Raw genomic sequence first — 15,486 nt, 5'->3', positions numbered from 1 at the left:
TTTCTCCTACCAAAGAGAACCTTTTTCGAATAGTGATACTTTTTAATCGATAATCAATGATTTGCTTATAAAAACTCTGATCTAACCGTTTCCTTGTTTTCTTTTGTTTTCGTTACATCCGTTTTTGGTTTGTTTCCGTCATTTGACTTGACGACACGCACCACGTCCAGATCCAAGAAGAAGCGCTCCAAACGATCGCATCGAGATGGCGGCAGCGGAACGGAGGATTCGGAATCGGATTCGGCTGAGGATGATTCCCATGACTCGGACTACTACGAAGATGGCGGTAAAAGGCGCAAACGGCGATCCTCCCGGAAGGATAAGGTAGGTCCACTTGTCCGCACCTAGAAATATTCCATCTTTTAGTTGCTAGTCTGTTTGAAATCCTTTTTTAGGACGATTCTTTTTTGGTTCTGAAGCCCGAATGTGGCAGGGAAATTGGAACGATCGATGTAGATTAAACGGAAAAATATGGCAAATTTTAAAAAATCAGGCATTCAAGAATAACAGAGGAATTCATCCTAAAAAATATAGAAATCAGTATCTTTTTTGTATACGTTAAGAATACGTCATAACTTATCGGGTTCTTTTTGGACTTCTAGTGTCAAGGGTCAATGGGCACACTCACGATATTCCTTCGTTATACACCCTGAAAATTCATCTGGGGTCTCTGACCTTGTTGCTGACAACGAGATTTAGATCATAGGAGGCAGTGGCAGATTTGTATTAAATTTTCATTACTACCTCTGACAGAGGAAAATTTGCACGTGTTTTTGCTTCTAAGAATAAATCGAGGAGTTCTTTTGTAAAAAAAACTACTTTTCCTATCACAGTCCGAAATTTGAACTTACCTCAGCGGAAACCTTGAGAAGCGAAGGGTGGCCAGCGAACCGGGAAAACCGGGAATTGAGAATAGTACCGGGAAAAATCCTGGAATTTCAAATAGAAAACGGGAAAAACCTCTATGGATCAATTTTCCCCTCAATAAACCTATTGAATTCAAAATATCGTTCATATCTTAATTTGTTTTTTCTTAAAATCGATATAAAATCGGGATCTAAATTCCTTGGAGAAAATGTGGGCAAAAGTCGAGAATTTCTTGAAAAATCGAGATTTTTCAGCTCAGCGCATACCTTTCAGTGCTCTGAAGTCTTCCAGTTCTAAAATATATTGAGATTTTTCTTGTGAATTCATTTATTTTTTACTGCTTTTAACTGAGGTTATGAAAGGTACAATTTTCATCACAATACTCAGTACACATTTTTTAGCATAATCATACTTGAAGTTTTTATTTCATTAATGCAACATTTACAAAAAAAATAATCTGATTGAATCAAAACTTTCTGGTTTTTGTAACATGTCAATTACTAACAAAAAATTTGTCCAAAATGAAAAATAAAAGATTTGGCAAGCGTTAAAAGCGCGAAAAACTTATTTCTCATATGGTTAAAACATTATTTTTTCACAATTGAATTTAGTTTCCTACCTTTGAGATCCGGGAATTCATAAGACCATGCAGAGAAAAATGCAAGAAAACAGAAAAATTGAAAATGAGTCGCCACTATGTTATATGAATCATTGATAAAATGCATAAAAGGTAGAGCGAGATACCAAATGAAGGCCAGCAGATCGTGGCCAAGAGGATAGCATACTTGTCTCCTAAGCCAACGTTCATGAGATCGAATCCCGGTCGTGACATAACCTGGCACACATAGTATGATGAAGGTTGGCGGTTTTAGCATTAGTGAAATGCTAGCCGGGTATACCTTGGAATTGTACGCCTCAATGATTGCACTTGGAGATCCTATCTAGTTATGTGTGTGCTCGTAGTGCTACCGGTAAACAACTGCAACTTCAACCAATAGTGCAGGTGTGTCAAGTAGCATAGCAAAGTAAAAATTATAACGCGGGGTAATACCACAATAGATCAACTTAATGGTGGACTCTCTCCCCAACAGGAAAAAAAAGAGATACCAAATGACTGTGTGGTTCTATTATAAATCTTACGCTTTTACTGGTACACGCAGTCTTTATTGATATAAAAATATCAAAAAATGAAGATCGTCAAAGTGTATGAGCTACGAATCATATTGAGAGGTTATAATAAAAAAAGTGAATTTGGAAAGCAAATTCAAGCCATCAAATTAATTTTCAAAATTTGAATTAAGACTTCAAATTGAAATTTGATGCTTGAATTATGATATTCAATGTTTCTGGTTGGATTGCAAATTCAGGCTAAGTTAAAAATCTAACACCCAGAACTCGGGCTCTAAATAAATATAACAATTCAAGACGAGAACCAAAACCAAATTTTAGAATATGCATAGGAATAGAATTTAGCGGATTCTGTTTTAAAAATTGCATAGAAAAAAAATTCAAACTAAAACATCAATCAGTAGTAATCAAGTGGAGCTAAGCATTAGAAATTTAAATTAAGATTTTTATTTTGAATCCAAACTTAAAGTTAAGTTTTGATTCAAAGATCCGTAACTCACCCGAAAATAATCGTTGATGAGTATATTACAAATATCAGAATTTAGAAATTTGAGCTCAACAGTCAAATTCTGTATGCGATTAAAAATTTTTTAATTGGAACATCACCGTTTCAAGTCAATCGAAAAAGCGTTGACAAAATCATCAAAAAAAAAATTGCTTTGGCACTTCAACTCTCTGATTCTAAAGGCATCAATTATTTTCTTAATCCTTTGCATTTAAACCTGCTTAAATTATTTTTTTGTAGAAATCCCAACAAACATCATCGTTATCTGAATAACCTTACGTTGAACCTAAAAAAACTCTTATTTTGGTTAAAAAATCCTGATAAAAATAAGCATTTCTGAATTTTAAAACTGGGAAGCTTATGATATCTCGATCGAAAAAACCGGGAAAACCCGGGAATTTGAAAATGGAAACTTGCTGGCCACCCTGGAAGCGACAGCTTACTTGGCCAGTAGAGTCCGAGGTTTAATATTTGATCCTCCTTACTCGCAGGTAAAATCCGTTAGATTATTCGGCCAGTAGAGTCCGAGGCTTAATATTTGGTCCTTCCCACCGACAGGTGAAACTTGTTAGATTACTCGACCAGTAGAGGCCGATTTGGTCTCACCGACAAGTAAAACCCATTAGATTACTCGACCAGTAAAGTCCGAGGTTTAATATTTTATCATTCCCACCGGCAGTTTAAATCCATTAGATTACTCGACCAGTAGAGTCCGAGGTTTAATATTTGGTCCTTTCCACCGACAGGTAAAACCTTTTAGATTACTCGGCCAATAGAGTCCGACTTGGTCCTTCCCAGCGGCAGATAAAGCCCGTTAGATTACTCGGCCAGTAGAGTCCGAGGTTAAATAGACCTTGATCCCTTTTGGAGATTGCGTTAATGTGCGCTCTGCTTGAATTCTCCTATAACTACTCAAGGCCCGAGCCGAGCTCTCTTCGCAATGGTTCAAGCTCCAATCTTCCGCCCATAGTGTGTCGATCAAGAGCCGCGTATTCCGGGCTCGCGGTTTTTGCATAGCCACTCTTCACGGTTATGACACTCGCTCCGATTACATCCCGGTTATCCCTATGGTTTACCTCCCACAGATCGTCGACGTCTACAACAGCAACCTTGGTAGCTCTCCGAAAGTTCATTCGATGTCTACAAGGTCTTCGATGATCTTTTTAATAGACTGAATCAACCGCTCTCATCAACAGTGAACATCCACTTGGTATTCGGGTTGAAGAACTTAATCTCGCTTTATAACATATCCTCTTGACTAGAAGCCTAATCCGTCCTTCAACGACTAACGGTTCGAACTCTCCTCGTGATGACACCTGTTTCGATTTCCTGACGTCGTTTGTTAATCAAGTATTGCGTTTCCGGAATTTGCGACATTCAAGCACACGCTAAGGATTTTACACTATGACTCGGATGATGCCCGCCTAAAACTACACAGACTCAAATGACTACCCAGACAACCATTTGGTGGATATTTCGATTTTGCAACGCAAATATACGTGCAAATATACGTGTACGCGTGTAAATCGCGTGTAAATCGGTGAATTCGTTTATTTTAAAAATCAAATTAAATTTCTTTTTCAAGTTTAATTAGTATAAAAATCAGGAAAAATATTCAGTTAGACTTCCGCTTTTCCAAACCCGAATTGTCGGGCCTTACGCTTAACTCCTGCCATCAGATTTTGTACAGCCACCTTGTCCACCTTCTTCGGCCGCAGAAAGCCAGTTTGCCTTGAACTGCTGCTCGTCCTTAGCAGTTATTTTTTGTCTTCCTTAGATTCCGCTTGAAAATAGCCCAGTATTTCCCAATTGGGCGGATCTCTAGCGTGTTGGGTGGGTTCTTGTCCTTGGGAACCACCTGCACGTTGTTGGCGGCGTACCACTCCATGGCCTTTTTACCGTAATGGCAAATGCCAAATCCGGCCAAAACAGTACGGAACAACCGTGTTTCTTCAGGAAAGGCAGCAGACGTTTATTCAAACACTCTTTCACGTAAATTTCTTGGATGACAGTCCCGGAAGCTATGAAAGTGCTGCTTTTCAAGCCACAGGTACAGATGGCTTGCCAAACAAGATATTTCTTCGCGAACTTTGACAGTTTCATGTGCTTGAAAATATCTGCTACCTTTCCCCTTCCTTTTGCCGTATAAAACTCCTGTCCCGGAAGCTGCTTGTAGTTGGCTTTGACGTAGGTTTCGTCGTCCATTACCACGCAGTCAAACTTCGTCAGCATCGTCGTGTACAGCCTCCGGGATCGCGCTTTGGCCGTCGTATTTTGTTTATCATCACGATTTGGAGTCACTACCTTCTTGTAAGTCGATAGTCCGGCTCGGTTTTTGGCTCGATGCACCTAAAACGATACACCCAGCTTAGGGTTTCGCTTGAAACTACCGGCAACTCTCTTTGTCGTCTCAGCGGCTTCCGGTTTTCGATTTCCCCCCGATCCAGACTTCCTGGCTGTCGACAAACGTTCTCCAAACACTTTAATTACATTTGTAACGGTGAATTTGGCAACTTTTAGCAATTTTGCCAGCTTTTGATACGTTGCTCTTCTTCCTTGGACGGCATTTTGACAACTGAAGAGTGAATTCGAAAATCAAAATAGTGGCAACATTCTACACACACACACCTTCAAAATGAGGGGTGTTCAGGTTTTTTAAATGCAAAATTGAAGGAATTACGTCAAGTTGTTATTGACCAAATTTTAACCGTATCACCCTTTACGTATCATTTTGGAGGCCATATAGGTACATTAGCAAACATATTCTTGATTTGGATTGTATTAAATTACGATTTGCACGACTTGTCATGCGCATCATTTACGGCTACCGTGATTCTTTTTGGAATATATTATGCATGCAGAAAAAATCCAAAATACGAGCGCTAATAATCGTAGCAGCTTTGCCTACTAGCGACACGTCGCATACGTCGCGACGTTGAAAATAATAACGACGCACCGCAAGTTTCCTAGGATACCTGGAGCATGCGATTGATGGCCTAAGGAAAATTAACCGTAAATAACATAAACAATGTTCGAGTACTACATCGAAATCGCCTACTGGACTGAAAAAAGAAAAACAAACCTGCGAATGACAGAAATCTCGCTAGTAAAAAAGCGTCGCTAGTCCTACTGTCGCTATTCGGTTTGATGCTATACACATAATACTATGACAATTTACATCATCATATAGATGATTGAGGTTGTAATATACGACATTTTTCGTAGCAATATGGAAAGTTTGACGACTTATTTGGTCGTCTTTTGCGACTTGAGTGAAGGGCTCTCATTTTCCGTCAGTTGAATAAAAATAAGATTATTATTTTTTTTGTACTTTAAACAAATTGGTTTATTCCTCCCCAAAAATAATAAAAATAAGATTATTTCAAAGAAATGCGTTTTTCGCTGTCAAATTCAAGTTTATATCGTACAAATTTATTATTTGCCTGATTGCTGATTTTTTTCAACGTTCATGAAGTTATTGTTAGTACCTGGACTTGATCCCCTGACGATACGATCTGCAGCTCATGATGGTTCCTCGAAGCTATCTGGAATATATAAATTCAAGAGGATTTGCTTCAAAGGCATTAAACCAAAAGCAAATCGTATATTTCTATAACTAAAATCTTTTAAATCGTAGAACACGTCATCGATGATCTAAAAATAGATCAGCATTTTGAAGCCTCCTTAAATACGAGTCTAATCATCGATGTCGTATTATCATAAACGATTTTATTGAACTTATTTGTATTCTTTTACGATTGCCAGCAAATACGTTTTACGAAAATCAGACATGCGAATTAATTTGCATAGGTATACGATTGCATGTACGTTATTACGAATCAATGCAGTTATATACGATTTTATAGCATATATCTCCAAGTGGCAAGCAAAGTTGCGAGCTTATTTTCTTTCTACTAAGATCTAACACCTGGTTGTTATGATAAATTAATCGTATTTCATGTTTAAAAAAAATCTTCATTTCGAATAATTTTATGTATAGCACGATAAAATCTGTCAATCATTGCTGATCATTGTCCCAGACAACCATTTGGTGGGAATTTCGAATTTGCAACACAAATATACGTGCAAATATACGTGTAAACATATCTTATATAATGCAGCAAAACCAGTATATACGTATTATTTTGGAGTCCATATAGGTACATTAGCACACAATTTTTTGATTTGGATTCGATAAAGAATATGCATGGGCCGCACATTGTAGGAGCAGATATACGAAAATGAGTTTGAATAACATTCTATATGATATAATCTGTAAAATAAAATACGACTTCTGGTTGTCTGGGTAGGACTCGGATGATCCCTGGCAACATTTTGTATCGACTTTGATATTAATGAAAGCCACTTTGATTCGGATTCGAGGGTATTCCTTGATAGTCTTGATAGTGCAATGTCCTTTTCCTATGAGGTCAACTGCGTAACGAGGTCAAGTCATATTTCCACTATCCGGTAGAGATCAAACTCCTGTCTTGCAGCTTCGGCCGTGGAAACTACTCAGACGCTCCCAGAAGATTAAGTTATCCAACATCGCTTGTGGTCTGCTGCCGTTTTCAACTTCAACTGCAGCACAATCGTGTTTCTATCGAACCCATCGCTGACCACATGCAAAGTATTGGTAACCGCGCATTGTCTTCAAAGCAGACATGGGAATGGCGCCTGCCACTAAGCATGGTAACGCAATGGTAACACACCGGTTTATCAGCCGCTCAAACTGCTGTTTTGCAGGTCAAACCTCTCATTCAAGACCGGTCTCTTCTCCTCTCGGTCAGCCTGACTCTATTCGTTGTCTTAATGACAGAGCCAATGGCCTCTACTATGCTGCAATCTTTCCTGAATTCAAACTGTTCGAAAGTCTGTTTTGGCTTTCCGAGTTCCTCAGGGTTGCGCCCTCGTTTTGTGGTCCGTGGACACTGACAGGAGTTCTTGGAAAAGGCTATTCCCTGAGGAGGCAACTTGCTTCGGTCAGGAGGTCTGTTAGTTTCCGCATAGGTCACGTCGCAGGGAGTGATAGAAGCGGCTCAGAAGTTAGTTAGATGAGTTGGTATTAAGAGACTAGCTTTTTAAGAAGGGTCTCGAAACCCCTGACTAGCAATTCAAGACCGTATTTGAGGAGATCGCGACTTGTCCTGTCTGAGATTGCCATACATTAGGGTTCGCTTACCTTTACTGACGACTCGACTCAAGGACATTCAACGTTACGGCTATGAATCTTAGTTCTCTTGAATAGTACTTAACACATGGTCAACGCTTGTCCAGTAATAACAAGGTCACGATCGCCGTTGATGTGCTGAAGATCATCGAAGACTTTGTTTATCTGGGCTCACTGGTGAACGCAGACAATGACACCAGTCGTGAGATCCGACGACAAAGTCGTGCCTGCTATGACCACAAGCAACTGCGGTCGAGAAGACTTAGCCCTCGCACGAAGTGTAACCTGTACATGATGTCATTGGACCGGTTGTCCTCGAAGGGCTAAGACGCTCGAGATTGCTCTAGGAGGACCTGCACACACTCAGAGTATTAGAGCGACGAGTATTCAGAACCCTTTTTGGCAGTGTGAAGAAAAACGGAGTGAGGAGGCGATGGATGAACCACGAGCTAGCGTGACTTTACGGCGAACTCAGTATCCAGAAGGTGGCGAAGGCTAGACGGATACGCTGGGCAGGACATGTGTTGCGAGAATACCGGAAAACTGTCCTGCAAAACAGGTGTTCTCTACGAATCCGGTAGGAACGAGATGCGTAGGGGCGCAATGAGCGAGGTAATAAGACTAAGAGCGTGACCTGGCGATTGTGGGATATCCGAGAACTTAGAGAACGGTTGTCATGGACCGTGTGAATTGCAGGACTGATGTTCATCAAGTTATGTCGTGCGACGGAAAATTATGTAAATGTCCTGGAGAAGTGTAAGATTAAGAAACCTTTGTTAGAGCAAGTGACCTCATACCGATTGGTAACGATGATATCCATCACAGTTCCCTCACAACTGTAGCATTAAGCAGGGATCCCGGGATTAGCTGATACATTGGATCTGCAGATCAACATAATTAAAGTGAAAAAACAATACATCGATTTCAATTTCCCCGCCACATTGGGCTCCCGTTTTATCAATCATACCGGTAGGCCCAATTCGAAAAATAGATTTATGAAACCTTTTTTTCTCTCTTTTCTCCCTTTTTGCATTGCATTGCAATTAAATGTACTTAATTGAAACGAACGTATCGAAATCCTTACGCCTATAACTATACCGACTTACATGTGTACATATCAATATAATTATTTTTATTCATTTAGAGTTGTTACTAATCCCGTTTCTGCTCTTCGTTTTTTGTTTCACACCGATTGAAATGCTCTATGGATTAAAGATCGATCAATGATTGTAAATTGTTACCTTAAGCTATTATATAACAAATCAATAAAATTGTGTTTTAACCAATCTAAACTAATGCAATCTCGAATTTTCTTAATCCAACGCCGATGCCAATTTGTTGTGTTTTTATTTTCGGTTTTTCCTTTTTTAATGTGATAATGTTATATGTATTTTTTCACCGCCGCCACCACATGCTTCCAAGCGCGCGAGAGAGACAGAGAGAGCAAGCGATCTAAATCCACAAACACAGCGATACATTCGTAAAAAATAACTAATAGTGCGTTGTTGCTGTATGCCTTACTCTTTTTCGTTTGCTTTTGATTTTGTTTTTTTTTTTATAAATAATCGTGTGAACAATTGTTTAAATCCGCAATGAAAAGTTTTTATCCTAGATTTTTTTTGAATTTTCATGAAAATTAGTAAGTCAATTTGAAGAAAAGGAACAGCAATGTTATAATTTCCTTACTTCTCTTCAAACTAACAAATATAAATAAACAATTTCAGCGTAAAATGTTCTGTTATGAAGTTGACGGCTATCATCATTCAGCAACGGTTTTGAAAATCGATAGCTACAATTTATTTTATTTTGTTTTTGAATCAATATTTTCTTATCATACGTTGAGTTGTAAACAGTTTAGCTGTAAATTTTTGCATTTGTGATATCATTTTGATTTTCTCATTATAAATAACCGTCTGGTTCTTTAGTTCCTTGTGCTATAAACGAAAAAACCTTATAATATTTATTTGATAATGGTCGTTTTTCTCTTTTTCTATCCATCCAGCAACAAAGAAAGAAAAGCTCGAAGAAAAAGCGTGCCAGGTCCCATTCGAATTCCCGCGAAAGGTGAGTTCATATTTAAAATGTTTGAATCAAAGAAAAGTCTTCTATTTTTAACATATTATCACAGGTCCACATCACGTCAAGCAGAATCCAATCGGCGTAACGATCAGAGCAAATCGTATGGCGGAAGCAGCAGCAAGCATCAGCAAGATAGGGAACCGCGGGAGGATCAGAGCCGTGATCGCCATCGAGAACCGGAACGCGCCAGACAAAAATCTGTCGATCGTTCAGCAAATCGTATTGACGAAGAACGTGGACGGAGATCAAGGTCGAAAAATCGCCGTCGAGATAGATCTGAGGGTAGGGAAAAATCACGCTCAAGATCCGGTGGAACATTCAGAGGAGGAAGAAATCGATCGCGCTCTGATTCTAGGGATAAAAAACGGCGAGAACGCTCAGAGGAGAAAAGAGATCGTAGCGGCGATCGTGGGCGAAATTCTCGGAAGGACAGATCTCCCAAACGATCTGACGATGAGAAAAGAGCTACCAGAAATAGATCGAGATCACGATCGGGTAGCAGAAAAAGAAACCACGATAAACCAAAAGAGGGTAGGAAAAATCGATCTCGATCGAGAAGCACCAAACGCGATGAGCCTAAATCTAGAAACAAACAAAGATATCGCTCGAGATCCGCTAGCAAAACAGCAACCAGTTCGAAGATCGATGACAAACAGCGTGATCGTTCCAGTTCAGTAACAAGAAAGGATCAGAACAGAGGAAAGCGAGCTGACACATCAAAGGAGCAGAAAGATCGTCAGCGATCACGAAAGAGTTTGAGCAAGGAAAGATCCGATGATCGTAATGAGTCTTCGAGGAATCGTAACAACCGGTTTGATCATGAGCAATCGGAAAATCGGAACGATCGGGAGCGATCAGATGATAAAAAACACCGGAAGCGATCAAAAGAACGACAAAATCGGGAGAAATCTCAAGATGGAGATGATCGTGAACAGTCCAGGGATCGTGATGAGCAATCACGGAGGTATCGAGATCCTTCACAAGATCGTAAAAATTACAATCGATCAAAGGATCGGAACAAGCGTGATCGTTCTAATGAACGTAAAGGACGCGAGAGATCAAACGAACGTCAGGACCGAGAACGATCTAAGGAACGAAAGGATCAGGAACATTCTAAGGATCGCAAAGAACGCGATCGATCCAACGATCGTAAGGAAAGAGAACAATCTGCAGATCGCAAAGGCAACAAAGATCGTAAGAACAGGGATCGCTCAGAAGAACAGAAAAAAGATGATCGCTCATATGATAGCAAAAAACAAAATCGTTTTGCAAATGACAAACACCATGATTCTTCAAAAAATAAAAATCTGCGAAAAAGTGTTAGTCCTAAGCGAAAGTTGGACTCACCATCTAGACAGAAGCATGAACTGCCCGATAAAAAGCATCTACGAAATAAGTCTTCTAGTCCTTCTGCTGCTGATAACAACCATGATCGTTTCAGATCTCCGAAACGCAAGAGGAAATCCTCAAGCCCCGAAGTTCGAAAGACGAGACGTGAATCACGCGAAAATACACCGAAGGAATCTCCTTCAAGAAGCAAGACAAAATATTGCAAATCTCCCGCAGAAAATTGTAACAGGAGGTCATCCACACCAAATCACGCCGCAAAAGAATACTCTTCTACATCGAACAGGCGTTTAAGCAAATCTAAATCACCTGTCGACAATAACAGGAAAAGATCGAGATCTCCCGAAAGCCCACGAAAACATAGCAGCAAAAAGTCTTCTGTTACCAACTCTAAAGCTATGGAGAACAGGAAGTCTCGTTCCAATACTCCAGAAATGCGTTCAAGGAAGGATAAAGAGTCTAAGCTGAATACGGAGAAAACTTCTAAGAAATATAAGCTATCTCCTAATAAGAAAAGTGTCAATACTCCAGTTAAACCCAACCATTCAAGGCATGGTCAGAGTGATTCAGAATCATCTTCTGATTCAGACTCATCAAATCTTAGCTATTCGCCGGCTCAACGAGATCCAGAACGTTACCGAGATATACTGGAAAAATTACCGCATCAAAAAGAGAATCAAGACAAAGATTCATTGTCTAAATACAAGAGAAGCGCGTCGAAGGAAAGGCCGCCAAGAGCCGAGCCGGTTCAGAAGAAAAAGCCAAGTTCCCCCAAACATATATCCGATCGGCCGGGGCGATCTCGATCGCGTTCTCCATCCAGAAAAAGAAGTCAGCACACTCCACCAATGGAACCGCAGTCTCCCGTTGCTCCCAAGCGTCGTAGAGACAACAACACTCCTCCTCCAGTTCAATCGCGATCGTCTTCGCAGATCACAAACAAAAAAGTCTCCCCGGCCAGTAACAGTCATCGTCCGGAGGACGATTCTCACATAAATGCAGCAAGCTCGAGCAAACTTCCCCGATCCCCCTCATCCAGCGATAAACAAAAACACAAAAAGTCCAAAAAGAAAGCGCTTCAAGTAGTTCAACCGGTGGTTAAACTTCAATCACCCGCATCCTCTTCCTCGGAAGATTCCGAACCGGAGACCCACGATTCATCGAACAAAACCAACAAACAGAAATCCAAATCCGATCATCTGGATGCGTTCCTGCCGACCTTCGAGGCCAATCGCGAAGATAAAGATTTGTCGCTGTTGAAGGCACTCAAGAACGATCTGGCCGCCAAAGCCAAACAGTGTCTCGAGAAGAAAAAGTCGGTATCGGAGCTGAACGCCAAGAGTGATGCTCCTGATGTTGGTCTTCCACGTGTGGGCGAGAGTCGCGAACGAAACATCCAGATTCAGCAAGCCAAAATGGCTTCTCTGGCAGCCGTGCATGCCGTTCCGGTGGGAAAAGGTATCGAATTCACGGTGGAAACACCAGAGTCTTTTGTTGGGCCGGAAAATATCGGCAGCAAGAAAAAGGATAGCGCTCCTAGCATGGTACCCCCTGTTGTAGCTCCGATGACCAGAGAATCATCCGTAAGCTCTAATCAGATGAAGAAGGAAATCCACGATATTCTGAGCACCGTTGGAGCCTGTCGTACCGATGATGGTGGTGGTGTGACAACAAATGTGGCCAAGACCACGATTCTGAACGCCGTTGACAACATACTGAAGGAGAAAATATCTGGCGCAGTTCCGGAAGGAGGCCAACGAAAATCACGCAGCAGGTCTCGATCACAATCTAGATCAAGATCTCGGTCCCATAGGTAAGAGGTTTTTAATTTAAAAAAAAATGTTAAAATTTTAATGTTTCATTCATTTGTATAGATCCCGCAGCTACAGCAGTTCCAGCTACAGTTCCCGAAGTTCTCGGTCGCGCAGCCGTACCTCTCGGTCCCGATCCCGGTCCAGCAGCCGACACCACCGGAGCAGCAGGTCCCGTTCACGCAGCAGCAGCCGTTCACGATCCCACACCCGGACGCCCGTTCCGCCGAGACGTCCCGGAATGCCACCGTCCCGCTCCCCTTCGATCCCGCGTCGGGCTGGTTCGCCGAGCTTCCTAGATCGTCGCCGGATAACCAGGTAAGTGATCCAGTCGGGTTCCGATTTTTTTTTTCCACTCCGATTGCTTTTAGTTGTTTGATTATTTTTCTTTATAATTTTCCTACCCCTCATTTTTTTTTTTGTTTCGATCAGCTCTTCTCGAAGGCGACAATCACGTAGTAGTTCCAGCAGCAGCAACAGCAGTAGTAGCTCTAGCAGTAGATCAAGCAGATCCGATCGTAATTCTGCTCGGAGGCGTAGGCGCCGTTGAGCCTCCACGCTATCGGATCTGCTTGTTGCTTGTTGTGTCTACTGTGACGCATCCTATCCACTTTTTTCGGTTGTAATGTTAAACCTTTACGAGGTTGAAACTTTCCATTGGAGAGCACGCAGTTTGGATTGGCGTTTGTTACAGTGCTGTTTCAATTTATGATTTTGAAACCACCCTTATTTTCTTAATTGTAAGAAATGATCCCGATCTTATTTCACTGTAGAATTATTTTCATTTTACGATTAAGTTAGACCTGTATTTTGTATCTTTGAATCAAAACGCTTGATTATTAGAAAACAACCCCTGTGTGAGTGCTTTTGTTTGCTGAAACAATCCGAAATCAGTTTATGATTTATTTGATTTTCTCGTTTTTTTTCTGGTAAGTTGATTTGTTTTCGAATAAATAGAATTGATTGCTAACAAGCTTATACTATAACAACAATTTTCCCTTCTTTTTAACGCTTACACACTAATCAATGGAATAACACACCTGCTTGGACTAACATCTGTCACGGTGCTATTAACACTAAAGTGCACGGAAGAGACCGATACCTTATCGCAGACCAACACCGTCGTCCGGTTCCAGTGTCAGTAGCTACAACAGCCGTAGTCGGTCTCGATCACGCAGTCGTAGTTAAAAAACTAAAAAAAAGTAATCAATCCAAAAGCAGCTGCTGGTCATCCAAAATTATTGTACCTTATAAGAAAAAAACATTTGAAACGATGTTGTATCATCCATCAAAAATAACTTAAAGATAGAGCAACAGCAAAATCTTCATCTAATTAGATCAACACAAGTAAACGAATGATCAAAATTGTTATCCCCATGCCTGCTAATGAAAAGATATTGAGCCGGTTGAGGCTCAACCAATCGCAAACGAACAGAATCAAAAACAATCATATAAAAGCAAATGCACTCCGCAAAACGATCTCATTTTAATTTATTCTCGAAAAAGTCTTACGTTGATTGTAAAATTTTACTAAATTTCAGTTTTATTTTTCAATCGATAGATCTCTCTAGTCAGCTGTACATACATGAGTACAGTATTAGAACCTTAAGTATACATTTGGATTCTCAATAATTGGTGCAATTTTTGCAATATCATTTTGATATTTTAAATATTGATATTACCTTATTTAGTTATTCGATAATTTATTCAATTATTTATTTAATTTATTATAGATTTATCAAGGTTCATATCACTATATTCCCTAAATGGAGATCTTAAGTTTAAACACTACCAAATAACACAACCAAGTATTCATGACTCATTGCAATGTGATTAAAAGCAAAACAAATATCATTACACATGTTGGATTGCGAATAATTTATCCGAACTTTTCCCTTTATCGTTGGTTTTACTGTAGTACTCAGGGCTACTGGAAATATTACATTGTTTATCCTAGAGAGAATAAATCATACCGATCGTACTCGTAGAATACATATGCCTAATGCCGCCTCATACCTACGATATCGGGTCTTCAAATCTTGATCGATCTCGACGCTTGAGGACTACAAGGCACCTGTAGCTTGGCATAGTTTCACACTCGCATAGTTCATCTTTCGACCCTCAGAAAATAGGTAAGAACTTTGTGAGTCTAGGCTGGACCTCCTGAGTTCAAATACTTAAGCAGATCGTTTGGCGTGTATCCACAACACACTCTCTATTTGTTATTTGTTATTTATTTCTGATCAACGGATTACATATAAGTACAAATGATTTCTTAAAATTAAAATTTAAAAAACAAAACATTTAACTCTAACTATGGGGTTCTCAAAGCCCTTATCACTTTTCTTCGGAAAACATCACTGGAAACGTCGAAGTCAAAATGCTCCGAGAAACAGTTGAAAGATTTCTTTGCACTGATGAGGGCGCTGTTGGCTCCGTAATGAAGGACGTGTTGCATGTCTGCGGGCCATCAATATCTATAAGACGGCATAGATTTTCATAGCTTTGCAAGTGAACAGGGTCTTGCCAGTTCAGGTGCCTAAGGGCCTAAGGGCTTATCGCAAGAATCGCCATTAGAT

At 40.2% G+C, this 15,486-nt stretch overlaps 1 protein-coding gene across 10 annotated transcripts in view; it reads left to right on the top strand.

The window, feature by feature from the left end:
• The window catches only part of LOC129750615 (serine/arginine repetitive matrix protein 2), an 80,888-nt gene extending 66,122 nt beyond the window's left edge, over window positions 1-14,766 (top strand). For 9 of the 10 annotated variants that reach the window (XM_055745596.1, XM_055745597.1, XM_055745595.1 and 6 more), the window contains 5 exons: window positions 171-324; window positions 9,673-9,734; window positions 9,799-12,909; window positions 12,971-13,225; window positions 13,340-13,757. In XM_055745596.1, coding sequence (XP_055601571.1) covers window positions 171-324; window positions 9,673-9,734; window positions 9,799-12,909; window positions 12,971-13,225; window positions 13,340-13,457 — 3,700 coding nt within the window. In that variant the 3' untranslated portion in view covers window positions 13,458-13,757. Of the gene's footprint in view, window positions 1-170; window positions 325-9,672; window positions 9,735-9,798; window positions 12,910-12,970; window positions 13,226-13,339; window positions 13,758-13,989 lie in introns of those variants that run through there. The other variant, XM_055745589.1, reaches the window with a different exon arrangement.
• The last annotated feature ends 720 nt before the right edge of the window (window positions 14,767-15,486 follow it).

This window comes from Uranotaenia lowii, chromosome 3, assembly GCF_029784155.1.
Source record: "Uranotaenia lowii strain MFRU-FL chromosome 3, ASM2978415v1, whole genome shotgun sequence".
NCBI lineage: Eukaryota > Metazoa > Arthropoda > Insecta > Diptera > Culicidae > Uranotaenia > Uranotaenia lowii.
Note: the sequence above shows the minus strand (reverse complement) of the source record. Positions and strands in the feature narration are given on the sequence as shown.